Consider the following 21395-nt stretch of genomic DNA (forward strand, 5'->3'; position numbering starts at 1 on the left):
TAGATTAAACGTGAGAAATATTACATCTAATCAGATTTTCAGGTGAAGTTACTTTAATAAAATGTAATATATTTCAGTCTTAACATATTTCATAAAATGACATTCACACTAGATTGAACTATTTATTCAAATTCAAGTGGAAGTCAGGGTGATTTATGTAGGAGATCAAACTTAGTTTCAAAATCCTATTTACCCTCTAATTAAATGGAGGTGTGAGCTTTTCCTGTACTAAAAAACACATTTCTATTTATCAAACACTGGCCCAAATTTGAGCAGCTGTCAGTTGCAAACTGAGCAAATCACAGGATTGGGAGAGTTGTCCAGGGTTTAACTTTTTATGAGAGCTTGACAAACAGGTCCAGAAATTAGGGCACACCCAAGTGATGCCACTTTGTGTCAAAGAAAATCACTTCGACATAAACAAGTCAACAGACCACGAAAACTCTGGGAGCAGTATTTGCTGCTGTCTGTCTGTGGCTTAGTGCAGGTGAAGGGGTTACAGCTCTCAACATACATACTGTATGTAATGCCTTTCTTGAATTTCACGACTTGCTTTGGTTTATTTTCAGACCAAACAATCAATATGGTTGGATGTTCACTGATACTACAGTGTTGTTGCTTTTGTTGACCGTCTCGCAGAGAACCCGCCGTGTGTAGATACCATTTTTATCCCTGCAATCTATAGTCCTTGAAAGCAGGTTGTTTTTTAGCCATCTCTCATTTCTAAGATTCTTCTTTGAGTGATACATCGCTCTGTTGTCAAATGTACCATCCCCATTTCCTGCATTTGATCATAACTTCGTAAATCTGACGCCAACCTTTGAGTGGCCTCTTACATCCTGATTCAGTGAAAATCCTTCAGAGGAGGCCATTAATTCTCTGTAGGCTTAACTGTGTCCCTGATATCTCCTACAACCTTGCTCAGCTTTCCTCCGCTAAAATGACAGTTCCTTCGCTAGTCTGCCTGTCACCTTAAATTACAGCAGTAGCTTAAATTAGGCACAAATGTAACAGTATCATGTTGACAACCACTATGTCTTTGAATGGGAAATTGAATTGAATTGAAAGCTGTACAACTACACAACATGCTTTAAATCAACCACCACATAAGATAACAATGGAATAGCTTATGGAATTAGCACTTAGCTTAGCATAAAGACTTGAAACAGAGGAGAGCAGATAGCTAACATTACCACTTTGCTTAGCATAAATACTTGAAACAGAGAAGAACACATAGCTTACATAAGCACTTAGCTTAGCATAAAGACTTGGAACAGAGGAGAGCAGATAGTTTACATTAGCACTAAGCTTAGCATAAAGACTTGAAACAGAAGAAAGCAGATAGCTAACATTACCACTTTGCTTAGCATAAATACTTGAAATAGAGAAGAGCACATAGCTTACATTAGCACTAAGCTTAGCATAAAGACTTGGAACAGAGGAGAGCAGATAGCTTACATACACGTATTGAGACCACGCCTGAGGGTGTTTTTCATGAAAGATCACTGAAAATGTACATTTTTTAAAGACGTGCTGTGAGTTGTGTGTTTTATGTTATACGTTGTACTGATCTTTCATCTTAATGTGTGTTAATGTTGTTTTGCTGATTTTGTACGGCTGCTACCTTGGCCAGATCACGCTTGAAAAATAGATATTTTAATCTCAATGTGACTCCCTGGTTAAATAAATCAGTTAATGAGTTGCACGAATCAATTGAATAAATAAATAACTAATTTTGGTTCAGAATATACAAACGTAATTGAGAATGCACTTAAGTTGTGAAGTAATGTGATTTTTGGGAGACCAGATCAATGTCTTGATATAAAAGCACAAGTGTTGTTATGTGCATTTCATTCATCATTAAATTACAGGCACACATTTTGTTTACAGCAGTATAGTTTAACAGAGCTAATAACTACTGTGCGTCCTCCAAAAATGATCATTTCAGGACAGCACAATGTTTCTGGGATGAAACTATTAAATCTTAATAAGCTCTCCACATGATAGAGGCTCCAAGAGACTACACAGCTGACCTCGCTTCAGATTTAATTTAAAAAGAACCGTTTCAACATGTAATGAACAGAATATAAATCTTTCATTAGCCTCTCTGACTCAGAACAGTAGGCTTTTGGAATTCAATTACCTCTATTTGATTTAATCTCTGCCCCAAGTGAATGCCAACTAAAATTATTATTATTATTGATCATAAAGTCAACAACAACAACAATAATAGTAATAATAATAATAATAATGGTAATGCCTTGAAACCAGTCTGTTTCCTAATAGTTTTCTTAATTTTTTTTTAAGAAAACAAACACATGAAAGGAGAAATCTAAGTCTTGTGTTCATATTTGTCATTATGTCACATTGAATTTCAGAGTTTCAGGCGCAGTTGTTTGGATTACATTTGCAAACTCCTAGAAACTTTTTGATGCGCAGCAGTGACTGTGCTTTGGGCCAGAACTCAATAATTACCGTGTGTGGACATAAATGCATAAAATTTAAATAAAAGTGGAGTTGAAAGCAAATCTCATTTATAAAACAAACAGAGAGTTGTTTAACCAAAGAGCTTCTGCTAATGGGAAAACATGCTCAAATCAATTTCTACCACAAAGGTAGAGTAAGCAGATTGTTGATATTTGAATTCAATAGCAAAAAAACAAATGCACCCCTATCTGCAGTGCTTCTCCAGAAGCCCCACCCCCTACAATATTGGCATTAATGACATGAGATTGCTAACACAGCATGGATATTTATAATTTTTCGCTATGAGAAAATAAACTTTGGAATATTAACCCTTAAAACAGAGAATTTAGGCTGCTTTTTTACAATTACTATGTTAAAACGTATGGCTGTAAGTATATATGTATATATATTATAGTGTCTTCTATCCTTTTTTCAGCACAATCTTTAGGCAATCTGATGAAATGATGATTTTCAATTTCATCAACTATACAAACAAACCTTAGCAAAAATTACTCAAAAGAATTTATGAAATTTGGAAATAAGTTAATACACAGTTAAAAACGGTCTATTTTGGGACTTCTACACAATTATCCCTAACGTTGACTCAACAACACATAAGACAAAAAAAATGCATTTTTAAAGCCTGAAGATGTAACCTATAAACACACACACAAGTCCTTATATGGACATCCTGGGGATATTATTCCCACGGCAATTTGAGCACAAAGGGTTAAATTTCATCAAACAAACATGTACATAGTGGGTGTTACACAGCATTTTTAAGTTATGCATAAAAACAAATAACATTGCTTTGTCAATATAAAACACAAAGATGAAAAAATTTCACATTTCTAAAAAAAAAAAAAAGATTGCAGTTAGGTCAACTGGCAGTGAGCTGATTACAGCCGGGCATGACGACAATGTCCTGCATGAACTAACGTGGGGCTTCATTTCACTTCATTCTGTATTTGAATCTGATTATTGTCAACATCTCATTCAGAATATAGAATAAAATACCACTCATGTCACTGTGTTCAACTTCTTGTGTCGAGTCCAATATGTCCTCAGTGAGGTGTCAGTCTCAGGGGAACCTTGTATGATTGCACAGTATTTACTAATTTACTACTAAACAGAACTTGTTCCTTCTGTTCAACTCCAGCAGTAGTTATAACTGTGATAACTATAATAATTTATAATTATTATAAAGTGGAAATGTGCAGCAGGTGCATAGGAAATGTTAATAATTGAATCAGGTCCATTTCTATGAAGTGTGTTCTGCTAGTGGCTGGATATACTGAAGTTTGTCAGGCTAATTGGCACTGACATATTTAAATTAACAGATTAATGGTGTTGTCTTTCGCCTTCTATTTCAGAAACAACTTTAAATAAATTTCTATATTCATGTCATCCATAAAATAGATCCATGAATAAAAAACATGATTTTATCACATCATAGTTAAAACCTATTTTTCTGTTGTGATATTCCTGATAATCTGATCATTTGATAAAATGGGATGATGTGATCTTTGCAGACATGGTATTAATTTAATTATAAGGTTTCATTTGATTTCACAACATTTATTAAACCCAAAATCAGTGAGTGTGTAATCTCTCACTTCAGACATTTGCATGCATCAAAAACCAATGAAAATTCTGACCTGTGGTGTATTATTGCACTATTATTCTATTACTCTATTAATGCTGTTACTCTAAGTGTACATGCATGGTTACAGTACGTGTGTCCATTTGTTTGAGCTGAGAACAGAGCAGCAGGACAGATCTGGGACACTCAGACATCAGTAGCAAAGCAGCAGAAACCTAAAACCAGGGCAACCACTATTCCACTGAGAAACATTTCCATATGTGACAGGTTGTCCACCCTTAATTAAGCTCGCAGATCTTCTCCATATTTTATCATAGTCATCCATATTCATTCACACTGAAGTTTTGGCTTTGGCCAGGATTTTCTACACGGGGATCACACTTATCTTGCATGTGGAAAATTCCAGTCCACTATCAGGGACTGCAGTCAATAACACAGGGAAAGTATGGACGTGTGCTTACGCTGCAGTGGGCAGCAGGAGAAATGGAAAGCGATGAATCAGAGGAGCCACGGTAATGCATTTAAATCCACTGTATTAAATTTCGCCGTGCCTTATTTACATGCATTAGTCACAGCGACAATGTGTGCAAAGCCCACAACACTCGCTAATGTTCTGTGTTGCTGCAGCAAGCTTCACCAAACTTATTAACTCCCAATACTGCATGTGTGAACACTGAAACTTTTAGACAAAGTATGTATGTAATGTATGGAAATCATTTTCACTATTTAACACAATATGAATCTACCTCTGAACAAAACCTAAGCTCAATAATGTGAATATAGCTATAGATGACATTATGTATTATTTCCTTGAAGAAATGACCAGACCTCTGTCACACAGTATCAAAACATGAATGAAAAATGTGCAGTATATGCTGAATTCTTTATCACCACCTCCTCAACAAAAGTGGCCATGTTCCTTTTGTTGTAACATTAAACACCATTTCCTGCTGTGTTTTGTCAGACAAGGATGAATGCTTCTTTATGTTTTGGTATGTGGCACTCACCAAGGTTTTATTATTTCTAAAAGTGACATTGCAAGACCTTTATTTAAAAAAACAAAACAAAAGATGTAGTCTGTCCCCATGAAAACACTAACATCCCAACAGTGATGTTTGTTTTACCAGAAAACAGAGGCTACAAAATAAACATCAACACACCCGGCAGATACATCTATCCTTAAGGTATCTTTTTGTTGTATTTTACACAATACACACTGAATGACAGCTTTGGTTTTTTATCATATGCTGATTTACTTATTTCATTGACTAAGTATGGGTCACCACAGCTGACGTTTTCCTAGCTGCATTGTTGATTTTGCATCGATTTTTACACAGGATTCCCATCTTGATGCCACCTCTCCATTAGGCTTTGGACCTGCAGTAGGCGTACGATTATGTACATCAGTGGCAATTTGGGCTAGCTGTGCAAGATACATCGGCATGTAGACTACAAGAGAAACCAGGGATCAAACCCCAAACTTTAGTTGGAAAGTTGTTGATCCCTCTTTACCACTGAACCAAAGCTACCATTAGAGATTTTCTCCAGGTACATTCTGTGTAAACACATGCCTGGTTTGTTTTGTCCCAAAAGCAAAGACATAAATATATCCTCTCTTCCTTCAAATACTTATTTAAAATGGTTTTTCAGTGTGTGCGCAGTGGAGGACTTCAAATACTGGATTAAGTTGAGCATAAAATATATCAGTTGATTATTGGATCAGTTTGATTTCAAAACTACTTGTAATGTTAAGCTTGGATTTAAGGTAAGAAACACTTTGCACATACTTTATTCTGCACAGTCAAGCTCAAGTAACAAGAAGAAAAACTACTTTTAAGAAAATTAATTGGATGCTGTCAGACTTTCCAAGTCACTGCTCCAAGGAACCTACCACACATTTGTATACCATGTACACACACACGCACACACAGCAATCACTATACGCACCCTCCTTTGATGTAATCCAGGAAGGTGTGCTCTGACTCCACGTTGAATGACAACAGGGAAACCTGAGGAAAACAATACAAACAGATTGTGTCATGCTCTGAGCTAACAACCCACAAAATGACTAATCCACACAGAATGTGTTTTCATGGCATCACTTAGTTTCACTGAGGACATCAGTGAGACTGTGCACTGATGGATGACCAGTATGACGGATAAATAGCCACATATTTTAAACACAGAGTCGCACACACAGCAAGACCAGTAAAACACTTAGACAGTGAGAAAGCTGTGGATTTGGTTATAGAGATCAAAAGCTCTGAGGCTGCAAAGGGGACAAAAACATTTAACAGAGCTAAAATGCCTCACGCAAACCACTTAGGGGAAACTTCGTGATGAATTCCAAAGCAAGGAAGGTCAGTGTGTGAGTGTACCAAGAAATCTGCTCTTACTGTCCCAGAGTTGACGTATCTCTTTTTCTTTATTTTCTTCTTGGGATTCATCACCTGGTATGGAGGCGGAATAAAAAAAAGTGTGAGATGTATAATGCAAACTTTCAGCACAATTCTTTTTATCCAGCCCTGGGCAAAATAATAAAAACATCTTTGTCCTCCTATATTCCATGTCTATGAGGGTAATGGAGCATATGGACTGAAACCAATAACTGCAGTGGGTGAGAATGAGAAAGCATTGATCACACCCGGCAGCAACACTCAGATTATTCAGGGGAATTTTTATGAGCACCTACAGTATAGTAGGCTTTACATTGTACACACTATGCTTAAGAATAGTGGAACACATGTCCCTTATCTCTCCCCAAAGTGTTCATTTGTAATAAACAAAGTGATCACCACATACACACTGGAATATGTCTGAAAATGTTCCCAATTGTGCAATCACATTTATCGTGCACAGATACACAAAACATACCAATATAGGGGCTGGTGGTTATAGACCCTTAATCACGTGACAGTATGCAGTCAGGGTCACATGCCTCAACACAAACATAAAGCACACGCCTGCAGCAAAGTGTGCTATGAGATGAAAAACACACCACACTGTCCCTCTTATCTGTAGGCTCTGCTCCTCCATTCTGCATCTGTGGTTACAGCTCAGCCCCTCCAACACAAAGATACACTACCTCCCAATGCTGCATTGCTCACTCAGTCACTGTACCAGGTTAACATTACCCTTACATAGACATCACCCTAAATTAAACTATTCTCCAATTAGCATAGGTTTGCTGTCATGTTGACTCACGGAGCAAAGGAACTCTTCAGCCTGTGACCTATTCAAAGTCTTTGTCAGCTGAGAAAAGGTGGCTTCGTGGAGTTGTTGGCCACATTCTGAGACACTTTCAAGGACAAAGAAACTGCTGTGGTTCATTGTTCTCATTAAAATACAGACAAGGCTGATGAAGGGAAATGGATACACCTCCCTCTACCATGTCTGCACGCCACTTTTGCTTTGTCCTTACCGTTTCTCCATGTCCCCACCGTTTTTTTATCTACTCACTCCATTCGCTGTTCCTTCCTTAAGCCATTGCCAGGACTAATTCACTGGCTAATGTGACATGACAAGTGTTTTAATGTGCAGGGACTGATAAAAAACAAAAGTAATACCTAATCTGACCCTAAAAGGAACTGTCCCAGCAAACAAATTTAAATAAAAATCTCAGCATTCTCACAACAAGGTGAATGTCACCTCTGTCAAAGCCTGTGCGGGTCTGCATCATCTGCACTGGCACTATGTAAGTTCTGGTTCCATGCCAAAAAAAAGATCTATAACATTTTATGGTATACATCAAACCCCTTGTTTATCGTCTATATCTGGAGCCTTTGAGTTTGCTGAACAAAAACCTCAAACAATGTACACACACTAGGTTATATAGGCTTGGTTGAAAACACAAGCTATGCAAACTAAGGCATTAACATTTTTGACATTAGTCAAAGTAGAAACAAAAACTAATGTCAAAAATGTTAGTGCCTTAGTTTGCATAGCTTGTGTAATAATATTTGTATAAAATGCTAAAACATATGTTATTGTACCTGATCTAAAGACATGGTTGTTGCATTCTGCGTCAGAGTTCACTGAGGAAATCCTACTTTAATGTGCGGTTGGACAAGGGGAGACGGGAGCAGCTCGCTGGTAATCTCAAATTACCACAATGTAGCTGAAAAAACCAAGACCTGGAGAGCTTCTGTTATTAAACTCTGGATAACAAGGCCTTGATGAGACAAAGAGGAAACTGATTTGCTCTTAAATTGAAGTAGTTCTTACAGAGTCTTTTGCCCTTATAGGATAACTTGCAACATCCACCGTTCATTAATTAAAAGTCAGCACAGAGATGTAGAGTCATTGGCAGTCACATGAAGTTTCTCCTCTCAAATGGAAAGAAAAAGAACTGACTAAATATTGTGTTCACTTACCTCATAGATGTTTAACTGATTCTGACCCCGACACAAGTCTTTGTAGCTGGTGGTGAATTCACCAATGAAATCATGGCTGGAGGAAAGAAAGGGGAAAATAACACAGCCCGTGCTTTTCATTTGCAGACAATGCTGAGATGTGAAAGATCAAGTGGCTACACAAATTAAATAATAATAACTGAAGAACCGAACTCCTATAATCTGCGTTAATAGAAAAATGAAAATGAGTTCAATTCAAATCATTGTGATTGTGGATTCTATTGAGTATCTCAGGAGAAGTGGTGTTAAAGGCGAGAGTTATGAGATTAGTTTTCAATTAGTTTTGAAGTATTTTTGTCAGTTTGTGCATCATTTACCTTCCATCCCTGTCCCAGTCATACACTTCCACTTTGATTGTCCTGGGGAACAAAGCAAAAAGTCTTGGTTTATGTGACACGTGTGAGCCTCGAGGGGAAACTTCACAGGAAATATTGAAAGGACGCAGCCCAAAACAAGCTGCTGAAACTCATTAGTTGTTAGTGAAGATTGAATTAAATCAGTCCAAGTTAGTCTGCTGTGTGTTCTGAGGGATTCGTCTTACTGAAGACATAATAACGGTGACAGTTTAGTAAATCTGTGAAGCTAGACTGTTGCACACTGAGATTAATCTTATTTTTTGTCAAAAATAGAGGCCTATTTAGAGTGAGTGAGTGAGTGAGTGAGTAAAGTGGCATCAAAGATTTTGATAAATAGCCAAATTCATGTTTATGTATGTGGAGAAAGGTGATCAGTTGTCAAAAATCTGAGTGGAGCAGTTTATCATAAACTCATGGGAAGAAGCATGCTTTCCTGTAAAGGTTGAAGGGGGATAAACCAAAAGAGTAAGCCTGAGAGGATTTACTAAGGAGTCTTTTAACTCAATTTGATGTCAAGATCAGTGTCTTCACACCAGCTACTGTCAATCATGTGTCAATACATCCTGGAGGACACACGATGATGGAGCTGCTGCCCTGTTGTCATAACCTGAACTCATTCTGTCTGCATATTTCCCCCACATCACACATGTGTCAGACATGAGGCAAGATCTGTTCTGTGAACTAAAACCTCTTTTCTCTTCCAAAATACTAAAACAACACACACACACACACACACACACACACACACAGCCAATTCATGTTTCACAGTTTCACAGCGAGGAAATGATCAAATCCTCTTTTGACAATTAACTGAAATTTCAACTTCATCATATTCTGTGATGTAAGATCCTTGCAACTAATAATCAAGGTTATAAGCAGCATCACCAAATGATCAAATCAACTGGAGGAGATAAATTAGTCCCAGGATCAATTTCATCTTAGTTCCTCTACCCACAGCGTGCTGGAGTGGAAACCGAGAAGATTTCACTTTCTAATCACTGATAAAATCTAATCATTACAAGAGATTTGATTGACACATATGAGGCAGAGAGATGTGAGCGAGGAGAGGAAGAAAACACGATTATTCCTGCTTAAGAATCACATGTAACACAATATGAGGAAAATAAATAAATGTGGAGTGCAAAACACGAGGTCTGTCTTTTCTTCATCTCAGATCTAGATCTTCATCCTCCAGGAGACTCGGCCTCATATCTTGTATCTTTTAACTCTTTGACCGGCTTTAACATCGGTCTTAGTTGTTAGTGTGAATGCACCTGAGATTGCACCTGACAAAGGAGTCATTTTCAGACCATATCATTTTAGCTGTAATAACACAAATGCATTCTGGGCCACATTGAAGGACCTCCTACTCAGTTTTATAATGATACTTAATATATCTTCCTCTTTGGAGTGTTTTTTATTCAATTCAGCTATTGACCACAATATGGATTTTATTCTCCTTCTGTCCTTCTTTTTTTTTTTTACCACGCATTGATTTGCTAAGCATCTTCTTATCCACATCTCTCACTCACATGTAGAGACACACTCTAATGTCAGATGTGAAGTGATTTACGTAGAACTTTCTGATTATGATCTCTGATATGACCCCAGATATGAACAGAGGTGTGAACATGTGTCCTTGATGTCTTTGTGGATCCATATATGCTTCATATTTGTTGGGGCTTAGAATAGGAGCCACTGCATAGTCTGGAGATTGTGTCCTTTCAGGCAAGAGTTTTTTATGAATAGAATAACTAACTAACTTATCTTATATATATGTGTATATATGTGTATATACACACATATATATGTACATATATATGTATATGTATTTATATACATATATATATATATATATATATATACATATATACTGTATATATAATTGCAGGAGCTCTGTTGCACATCTTGTAAGTAAAGCATATAAAGAAAAAAACATGTTCCTATGAAAATTTGAGAGACAATAAATTGCTACATATTTTTGGCGCCGTCAAAATCCTGGTGCATTTTTATGCTTCCACTCCATCTGTCTGACCCAATTAGCTTCTGAGGAGAGCAGAGGTGAGCCGAGACGGGAACGAAGTGAAGAACCTCAGTTGACACCCAGCGTGGTGGAGAAGGTGAGGTTTGACAAGTTCTTTGATAACTTCTACAGACTCTCACTGGGGTCTCCGTCAACACACTATGTACACACTCACATGTGACACACACACACACAGCCAACGTCTGTCTACATTTACAAATTGATGAGTATAGAGTCTCTACTTTCTGGCAAAACTCCCAAGGCGTCTTTGCTCTGATGACATTCAGATAAGACAGAAAACCTGAAAGGCTATTGTCACTTGTGGCCAAATCGATGAACAGCCAGGTAGCCAGTATATTTTCAGAGTTGGGCCTGTAATAATTCTCTATTTCAGCAACAGATAAAATAACAACAGAAAATCAATGGTGTCTAAATTGGTCTCACCCAACTCATTTTGAAAATATATATATATATATATATATACATATATATATACCCTGCATATTGGAAGTCAACGATTGATTTCCACTGGAAATTCGCACTCTATCTGAAAGTGTGTGTGTGTGCAAAACATCATCACTGTATATCGTCATCTTACCTGTCATAGTCTCCGTTGCAGAGACCTCTGACAGGGATGGAGAAAGGTTGCCACACAGGATTCAATGTGTTCTTCACCACCTCAGTCTTGTGGCAGATGGTGAACCTGGAGACTCAGGTCATCAGGAATTAAACATTAAAAACAAAACAAAAAACACACAACTCTAAGAAAAACCCAGGGATAATATCCTACGATCTTTACATGGCTGTCAAAATGAATTACCCTGATGACAAACAGAAGCAGGAAGCAAACTCACGTGCCATCCTCATTGCTTCTGTAGAAGACCATGAAGGGATCTGACTTTCCAAAGAAGTCCTTTTTATCCAGTTTGTTGGCACAGAATTGCATGGTGGAGTAATCCTACAGAGAAAGTCAGAGAAATGAAAAAGACAAAAAAATGACCCTATAAATCTATGCCATGCACACTGTTTGCCTCCTGTAGTTTGTTTTTTACAGCCCATGTGCCAATATATAAAAGTACTATGGCACAAAAGCAAAGCACTGACCAAGTCTGAATATGAGCAGAATGAAACCACCGGCTCCCCGGGTTTCAAAGCCCGCAAAAGCATTCAATACCATTTCTTGGTTATGTAACACCTGCATAACAACAGTGGATGGTATTGAAGATATTATTCTGAAATTACCTTGCTATGCTACGTATAATCACAATAATAGCAGAGGAGTCCATGCAAAAAAGGCACAGAAATGGATCTACGACCTGGAGGAGGAGGGGCTGTGTGCAAAAGAGGATGTAGCAGGTGTGAGTATAGCTAATGATACATTAGAAAGTCTGGTATTACCATAATTATACTCATTTATGCAGCATTTGAATCTGTACCCCCATTATTATAAGGACAATGAACATGTCTTCATGCTCTTGGTTGTAGAAAGTGTTCCAGGGGTCAAGGTAATACTAAAAAGAGGCTATATGTGGCTAGTTTGCTGACCCACCTATTCGACGCTCAAATGAAGAGGAATAACACAGTTGTGTACAGTTAATGAGTAACATGTATAATCTGCAGTAAAAATGTAGGGTTGTAATGCTCTACACTGCCTTATATTGTGAGAAGTGATGTACTTCATATCTAGGGCATAGAAATCTTTCAAATCTTTCAAAACAAAATTCAAGTCGTGCAAGACACTGAGGCATGCGAGAGTGAGTTGATAAAAAATCACTGTTTGAGAAGAGTTTTACAGAAGATTAATGAAGCAATTCATTTATCAAACATATACAGTAGAGCCATGGAGCACAGAGCTTTGACTGCTCTGAGATTGTGAGGTTAATATAATTATATTTGTGCATCCCAATTTTTTGGTCCACCTTTCAATTTATTAAGCTATTTATCACCAACACCTGAATGGAAGTACAGGTATAGTTTTTATCTTTATACACTGTGAGAATAGGGACACAAACCTACAATTGCTGTTTATTTTTGCATTTGAACTTTTTATTTTATTTGAGCCCTAGACATGGGATTGGGACAAAAGCAAAGGGGGCTTCAAGGAAAAAAGGTTGGAAACCACTGCAGTAGAACATAACTTGAAAAAGTCAAAAATAACATAGGTGTTATTTGCTCTTGTGGCGGTCTATATTCATTTAATGGGTCAGATAGTTTCTTCAAAAATTGGTCCCTGTATTAAGAGTTCGGCAAAGGTTGGGCTTCAACAGATGTGGTGAGTTTTTAATGAGCTTCGTTTTAATGTAGAAGTTATATTTTTGATGGAAAAACATTATCAGGCTTGCAGAGTATTTTAAAAAAACACCTCTCGTGGACAGCTCAGGGTGTGAGCTCTTGGCCTTTTACATTTTGTTGTGCAGCTATTAAATCTGAATCTGTTTGCAGGGCAGGGCCTTTATTGATTGCTTTGACCCAAATCAGTATGGGATGCTCCACCTCTGACCCATCCTCCACACACACACTTCACTTATGTCTTGGACACAAAGCACAAAGCAGCCTCTATTAGACAAGCATCTACTAAGAATGAGATGGATACCATGACATAGATACACAGTAAATGTAGTATTTAATGGTATTATTTATAATTTACCATAAATTGACCTGTTATTTTCTCACCTATATTGTAGAAATGTTAACAGAAGTGAAGAAAAGAGATGATTAAACAATCAGGGGTGTCTAGATGGGCTGCTACATATCTAATTTCATTTCATTCTCTCATTATCAATCATTATCTGTGCTTCTACACAGTATACACAAAGGAGGGAGCATGGAAATAGAACCTTATTTTCAAAAGTTTGTGGCGCTAGATATGGATCAAGCAAACCACTGTGTAGTTTGTACCTGAAGAACATTTAATTTGCCATAATCCCACTGTGGCTCGTTTTGTGGATTTAAAAACAAAACAAAAAACTACAACGTATTATTTTAGAGTCATTTGCTTCGGTCAGTTATCAACACCCTTAAAAATAGATTTACCCTATAACCCCCCTGCTTAGACCTGACAGCCTCTGCAATTATACTATCATGGCAACACGGTGCCTTAAGCCCTCATTATAGGCACAGATAACATACAGTATACCCACTTTGGTGCCAAGTAGTGTTCTCATTAAGTAGAGGAAAAGGCAGAACATTCATTTCAGCCACTGAGGTTTGGAAGCAGCAGGGGAATACTGAGTGTAGTCTCCACCCCCTCCTCATAGCTCTGCTCCACCAAGACGTTGCTACATGGGGTGAAAGCGATGCATATTGTGACTTACAGAAAGTGGGACGTGTCGTCCAGAGACAATGACAGAGACAATGATGACTCTGAATACCTGTTTTCATGTTACAGAAGGTTTTTTTCTTTTTCTCTTTTGCTACACATTACTATATGCTGCACATTCTGCCACATTTACACAAACACACAGGGGAACCAAACAAGACAATACTATAATTCCAATGATTCGCTGTTTCCTGATCAAACTGATGAACGGTCTTGTATTATTATTTTGATTGAGAGACACCAAGCAGCAGAATTGATATACTGTGCATTTAGGTGTCTGGTAGACTACTACACTGCTCCTCTATAGATGTATATACTAGATAACACATACATCAGGCAACATGTCAGACAACTCATCTCCTCGCCGGCTGTTTTCATCATAAAAGTGAGGATAGCTGTTGAGACAGGCTACCGGAAAAGGTTTTTTCCAGATCCCCACAGATCAAGAGAGGTGGTAGAGGTGATTGGCTGCTATGAAACATGCTCACAGCGAGCAGAAGAAGTCGGAGCGATGGGAACCCATCAAGCAACAGATTTTGTGGTTTACTCACTTCAGTGACTCTCTGGGGTAAGATTAAGGGGAGTTAATCAGGAAGTTGAAGTTGTCAGGACACTGCAGGTTTGGAATAACATCCTCTCCGGCTGATTCCAACCTCATAAAAAGCATGCCGCGACATTATAAGGATCACATATATTCAGTCTGTCAAGTTTTGTGATATATCAGTCGATCTACATGGATTTTAAAGTGCACAGTGAATTCTGACTGGTTAAATTCAGCCGCAGTCCCATTCATTTTTGCTGATTTGAAGTATTATACATGTTACATAAACCTCAGTGTGGTTTACTGAGATTTAAATCAGCCAGAGCTGCAGATGGACTGTGAGGAGGATGTGAGGGAGAGCCAGTCACTTCCCAGCATGTCTTCTGTGCCCTGGGTAACAGCAGCCAAGAGGAAACCTTTGAACCATGCAGAGGAAGTTGCTCTGTTTAATGATACCTGGCAAATCTGTTATATCGATGCATATAGATTAGAGCCATCCTGTCTTTCAGTGAACACTCCACACTCTCGATTCCTTCTCTGGTTCTTTCAGTTTACCCAAACATGAGTTGCGATGTTTACCTCAGGCAAAGCAGCAGCTATGTCATCTCCATGTACTTGTCATAGGTGGATTATACAGTAAACACCATCCAGATGAATGGTGGTTTCAAATTGCTGTAATTCACAGGTGTGGGCATTTTACTGACAACAGTAAATCCTCCATTTCTTTCATTTTATCGTTTCATTTCATGCTGTTCTTTTCTCAGCCCACAGCTATTTCCATACCGGGTTAAATCTGTGTAAACAGTGCAGGTCTGCAGTGACAAGTCAAGACTGTGTCTCACTAATTGAGTCTGGGAGAAAAGGAAATGGTCGTTTTGAACCAGTAATGATCATTTGCATTTATATTGCAAAATTGAAGTGGTGCTTTGCGGTGATAATGCTAACTCCCATCATCACAGATCCACTGCACCTGATGACTCGCAGCAGCACTTCAATGACTGTGAGGGCTGGCACTTCAATCCAGCACCACTGAGACGATGACAGTTATCGTGGCAGATTTATTACCAGCAAGCGTTTTCTGTCAGCACACCGACCATTTGTCAGGGAACAAATGATGCTTTTAGTAAAACTTTAAAAAAAAACAAAAAAAACAAAGTAAAACTGTCATTAAAATAGAAGTTTGTTTACTTGTCACATATCAGAGAAGGTTAAACCTCAGAAATATTAGATGCGTACATGTACTAGTGTATTAGAGCCTCATAAAGTATTTATAATCGAGTTGCAGCTCAATGATTTGCTTTATAGCTTCTGAGGGAGGTCGTGTTCTGGCCAATAAGTCTTGCTACTTTCCCATGCTCTACTAGCAGCACTACAGCGTGGTGCGATTATTTACTATCTCCATTTAGCAGTGCAGAGAGAAAGCCAGTGGCCATTAGTGGACACAGGTTATCAGTGCACACCACACTTGAAAGGAAAAGCTGGCTTTAGTAATTGGGATGAATGCTGGCTCGTTAAAGATCCATTCAATCTCACGGCATAGTCACAATGTATACAATTTCCAGATGACAAATAGAATTGCATAGTGACATAGCGTATCCTGCCGGTTTAATGGGAACAGTTATGATATAATGATACAAGCTATTAAACAAGCCACTTCCCTTCAGCAGGCTTGTGAAAAAGATTGCTAAACATGCATTATGCAGCACACACGACATGCACCATTCAAACAGTGTGTGAAAATTCCACTGCAACACGCTGATCATCAATCAGCTACTGTACCATAGTTAAAGGGCTTGTTTGAAATTAGATCAGAGAACACTGTCATCATACACATAATGATGTCGTGTCTATTATACGATGACAAATTATTAGTTAATAAGCTGCAGATCGTGTCTGAAATATGAATGCATCGCTACGCTGATATGATGTCGTTTTTTGACATCAGTCCTGCAACACAATAAAAAAAGTCAAACTATTTATCAGGTTTTAATTTGTGTCGGCAGTCCTATAGGCTGTAGAGGTTCCCTTTTGCTTGATTTAATTTCCTGACTTTTTTTATTGTTTGTCCTTCATGGTGTCATATAATCATATAATATGGCAAATAAAGCTCTCTTCCATGCATTTAAACCAGTGCTTCTCTTAAAGATGACGACCCATCGACCCAAAGCACAAGAGCAAATGTGTGCATTATATAATATTGACTGTTTTTGCTGCCATTGCTGTAACACCGAATATTATTTTGATCCATTTAATTTTTGTGTCCAAAAATGAATAAATCAAGTTAAAGACGTGAAACACTCCCACGACATATCTGTTGGTCCTGACCCAGTCGACGACTATTTTATGTAATGTATGTAATCTTTGATCAGATCAATTGACTCTAACACTTAATCATCTGGAGATAGCTTCCATAGTAATGCAACACACACACACACACACATTAAACATGTACTTTTATCTCACCCTGCAGTTGCCCAACTCCTCAGCTGACAAGATAATGGTCCCACATTTCTTCCCAGGTATGCCACTGTGAAAACAAAATAGATCTGATTTACTCTTTCAACAACAATAAAAATATTCATGAGCACAAACCTGAACATTTTACAGGTTTGTATGTAAACTGTAATTAAAGGACACTGTGCTGTTAGTGAAGCACACAATCCTCAGGTCTAAATTTCTAAAAAAGAAAAAGAAAAGGCTGCTGTAAGGGAATTGTCCTTTCCAGGATGCTGTCAAGTTTGAAAGAAAATATAAATTCTAAGTGTAAACTTACATAAGCATTAAAAACACCTAAGGCAGTAGCTTCAATTTTGGTCTGGTTATCTTTTGAAAGGCTTACGTACATTTAGCTTTATATGAATAACCCTAATAATTACAGAGATTAACGGCTGTTTTCTCCAATCACTCTTTTCTTTTCAGGCTGATAACACAATTGTATTGTCTGCATGAAATTACAGCTTTAGTACAAAACGTCACACATAAACCATGTGTCTCTGCACTACGTCCACTGTAAACACACAATGACACTGTTAATGAGTACATTTTTTTGTCCACCGCTGAAACCGAATACGCTATAAATGTTGTAAAAACTTTTTTTTAAGAGAAGCATGTAATAAAGCTGCTAGAGAAGATAGAGAACTCCTCCGTTCCCTGTTTGTCACCGGCACACTGAGACAGTAAAGAAACGCAGACCTGCTGCTGTTTCCAGCTGATTCCTGAGTCGACAGATGATGAAGACACTTCGTTGTACGAGACAGAATCTCTCCGTTTCTGTACATTACCTATTCAGTGGCTTGTCAATTCCAATGGCACGCAAGCAAAACAAAGACAGAATCTCTCCAGAGTTTGTCCCTTTAGATGCGACTCAGCCGTCATTTTTGAAACGGAATAAAGTGACACTTTGTTGATATCCAATCCGAGCAACTTTCCCGCCTCCACTAAGGCTGTGAGAAGAAGCCTATACCGCCCAACACAGAGCAAGAAAACACACTGAGTCCTCTTTCTAATCATGTACCAGCACTCCAGCAGATGACAGGAATGTCATCTGCCTGGATCAAGAAGGAAATTACACAGGAGTCCTGCCGCGGCCTTAGCTGGAGCTCAATCGTTAGAAGGTCAAACTTGCCATTGATCCTCATCAAGGCTGTGGCAGTTGATCTGACTGGCAGTAATACTGGATTCCACAGAGCACGTCTTTGACTAGAGCAGCATAGGTTTGCATTATTTTTCAAAACGTAAAGCACAACCGATGTAATGGAAAGATACGGAGATTGTACAAAGATACTGAACATGCTACTCTTTCTGATCTTCTGCAGAAAGTATTTAGTAGTATCTGTAAGAGATATTGCATGGGTTATTTCCATTAACCTCCACTGGCTTCTCTCAGATTTCCCCTATAGCGCATAACATGCTTGATAAATGTATCTCCTGATGAATCAATATTTAATCAATAACTACACATAAAGCATCCAACTGCAACTGCTGCACATCCACTCGTATGTGCAGGAGAATTTTCACAGTGTCAGCTTTCGGTGAGGCAAAATGTAAAATGAAGCCATCACACGCTCAGAGGGCACGTTCACTTCTTCCTTGGGCTCGGTGTTCAAGCTCCATGGAGACCAATCTCAAGGTGAATTTACTGTCCTGGAATTATTGATGTTTCCCTCTGAGTCACCAGCACGCAGTCTGATGAAGCCTCAAAGAGACGTAAAACTTTTGCCAATGAGGCCGGCAGAACCGGCACATACTTCACAGGTCTCCCCTCAGGTCACAGTAATGACCGTTACACCTTTCAGATCCACCGATTGGTAAAATATCAGCTGTCAGTTGAACCACCCAGTTTTTTTTATCTACAGCTCAGCTCAGAGCAAGTACCAGAAGGGCAACAGTGTTTTAAATGAAGCGTGCATAAGTGAGTGTGACGTTTCTCTCTGACAATGACTGGTTAATTTGGAGAGTAAGAGAGCACTGAATGGATAAATCATGTTCCTGTCGTTTGTCTGTGTGAGTTCCTTGTTATTGCTTTGACTTCCTTGCTGGATATAACAGCGTCTGCGCTGACAGGTGACTGTTGGGAATGAGGCTTCCTGCTTCAAGGGGCTCTATTTGTGCCTGCTCCATGGTTCCTCATTGGGAAAAACACTTTGATGATGAAATGATGTGAAATGTGTTGCTGTGGTCGTCCTTCCCGTGCTGTCAGCAATGAATGAGGCCTCCGGTCTGAGTGCTAAGAGAAAGTGACTGGCGTGAATCAGTTGGTCGTGTAAATGTGTGTCATATCTGTCTCCATTGATTCTGCTGCAGCTAAGACATTAATGCTGAAATGACTACAGTCAGGTCATTATGTGATGTTGAGCAGTCACATTATCCCCAGCCAAACTACTAATGTGAACAATGTGACAGCTTCAGTATTTCAGATTCAAGCATCACGTCCATATACACGTATCAAGTATATGCTGTATTATATATTAGGGCTGTTAACGCGCTAATCGTTGCGATTAATACAGCCGCGATTAACGCAGTCAACGCAGGTTTGTTTGCTTCTGGTGTGCGCTGACCTCTGACATGAATGCCGGAAATTATCCGTGCAAAACAGTCACTTGCCTGCAGTCTGTCAGATGGGAGAGACAGAGAGACGGTAGCTAAAGATGGAGAGAGGTGAGGGTGAGGTTTAATTTTATCGTTAAAACAAAAGTTTTATGACAGCTACTTGGGTGTCAAGGCACGATTTATCGACAATGACTGGAGGTTGCGATCTTTGCCTTGAATGTCAAAAAAAAACAGATGTGTGTGTAATTGCCATAACCCGTGCGGAGGAATTCCTCGGCATCGTCAACAAATGGAAAGTAAGTGGCAAACTAACCACTCTAGGCATCGATAGTGCTGATAATGCTGACTTCTACTTGGACATCTACCCTGCGTGGCTGACGCCCTCTCTCATCCATGTTGAGCCATGTTATTTTAAGATGACCTGGCACTTGATAGACCCGAGTCTCTTTGAAATCACATAGTTCTATTTATAGTGCTGTGATTAAAATGAAAGATTGAATTAAACTATGGTGTCTGAAATGCACACTGATTACTCATTCATTTAATCATTAGACAAAAAGCAAACTTTTAATCGCAATTAATCTAGAGTAACACATTTCAAAATGTTTTGGGGCTTTTTTCAGTATGGTGCTTGAACTTAATTGGACATATATTATTGTGTGTTCCAGCCTAGCACTGAATGGGCAATTCCTTTTATAAATAATAACTAAGGAAGAATACAGTAGGTACGATGGTGGGATAAAAATAGATGATTGTTAGATTATTAAAACACTTGTGTTTTGAGATGGTTCTTTGTGCTTCACTCTTTAACCTCAATTTCATAAGTAAGCGGCTGAAGAGAGCAGATGATTTAAAGAGATCATTTAAAACAGTGCACAGTTCGCCTCGACTGTGCTCTCAACAAATACTACTCTGCTCTGCAGTGATACGTACAACCCTTTGCTTGATTGTAGTTAATCTCACAAACCAATTTGTCAAAACAACAATAATTAGACTTTGACTTAATCACTGCAGCATAATAACAAAATGTGAGTTAATTGTCGTCTTTGTCGATGAATATAAGAAAGGGTTAGAGTGGCTTGAATCACACAGAATCAGAAACAATGTAAAAAGGTTTGACTCTTCACTGAGTCAAGGCCTTCAATTGTTGTTACTAATTACATTTAGGCAATGTCTACACGTCAACATGCATTTGATCATCATACTGACAAACTACCTTGCTCACAAGTTCACATTTTTGCCACACTAAAAATACCAGAGAGCAACAAACATTTTCCTCTGCATAACTGCAACCACTTAATGTCTTTGAAACACATAAGGGAGAATAGTCATTGGATAAAAATATCTTTGTACCGGGCCTGAGTGATGTGATACATGCTGCATTACAGTCACAACTTATCCAAAAATCAGACATGTCAGGTTTATGCATCTCTCTTGCTTCATTTTAATAATTTGAGTGGGACAATAGTAAGAAAAGATCAATTTGCAGAAGTAGTAATGGCATCTAAACTCAGAGTTAAGCACAGATATTGAATCATTTGGCTCAGTGGCCTTTTCCAGAAAAGATTGATGGCTTTCTGTCAATATCTAGGTTTTTTGTGCTTGCAGTGAATGATTAATGCCCTA

The 21395-nt window shown here is 38.4% G+C and overlaps 2 protein-coding genes across 6 annotated transcripts in view; one reads left to right on the top strand and one right to left on the bottom strand.

Annotated features, from left to right (window-relative positions):
* samd11 (sterile alpha motif domain containing 11) overlaps positions 1 to 21395 on the top strand; it is a 1171052-nt gene that overhangs the window by 726310 nt on the left and 423347 nt on the right. The window lies entirely within an intron of this gene.
* The window catches only part of cpne5a (copine Va), a 67148-nt gene that overhangs the window by 13598 nt on the left and 32155 nt on the right, over positions 1 to 21395 (bottom strand). For both annotated transcript variants that reach the window (XM_044038085.1, XM_044038084.1), the window contains 7 exons: positions 17184 to 17247; positions 11715 to 11818; positions 11459 to 11563; positions 8799 to 8840; positions 8443 to 8518; positions 6466 to 6519; positions 6017 to 6078 (listed from right to left, as the gene is read on the bottom strand). In XM_044038085.1, coding sequence (XP_043894020.1) covers positions 6017 to 6078; positions 6466 to 6519; positions 8443 to 8518; positions 8799 to 8840; positions 11459 to 11563; positions 11715 to 11818; positions 17184 to 17247 — 507 coding nt within the window. The remainder of the gene's footprint in view (positions 1 to 6016; positions 6079 to 6465; positions 6520 to 8442; positions 8519 to 8798; positions 8841 to 11458; positions 11564 to 11714; positions 11819 to 17183; positions 17248 to 21395) is intronic.

This window comes from Solea senegalensis, linkage group LG11, assembly GCF_019176455.1.
Source record: "Solea senegalensis isolate Sse05_10M linkage group LG11, IFAPA_SoseM_1, whole genome shotgun sequence".
NCBI lineage: Eukaryota > Metazoa > Chordata > Actinopteri > Pleuronectiformes > Soleidae > Solea > Solea senegalensis.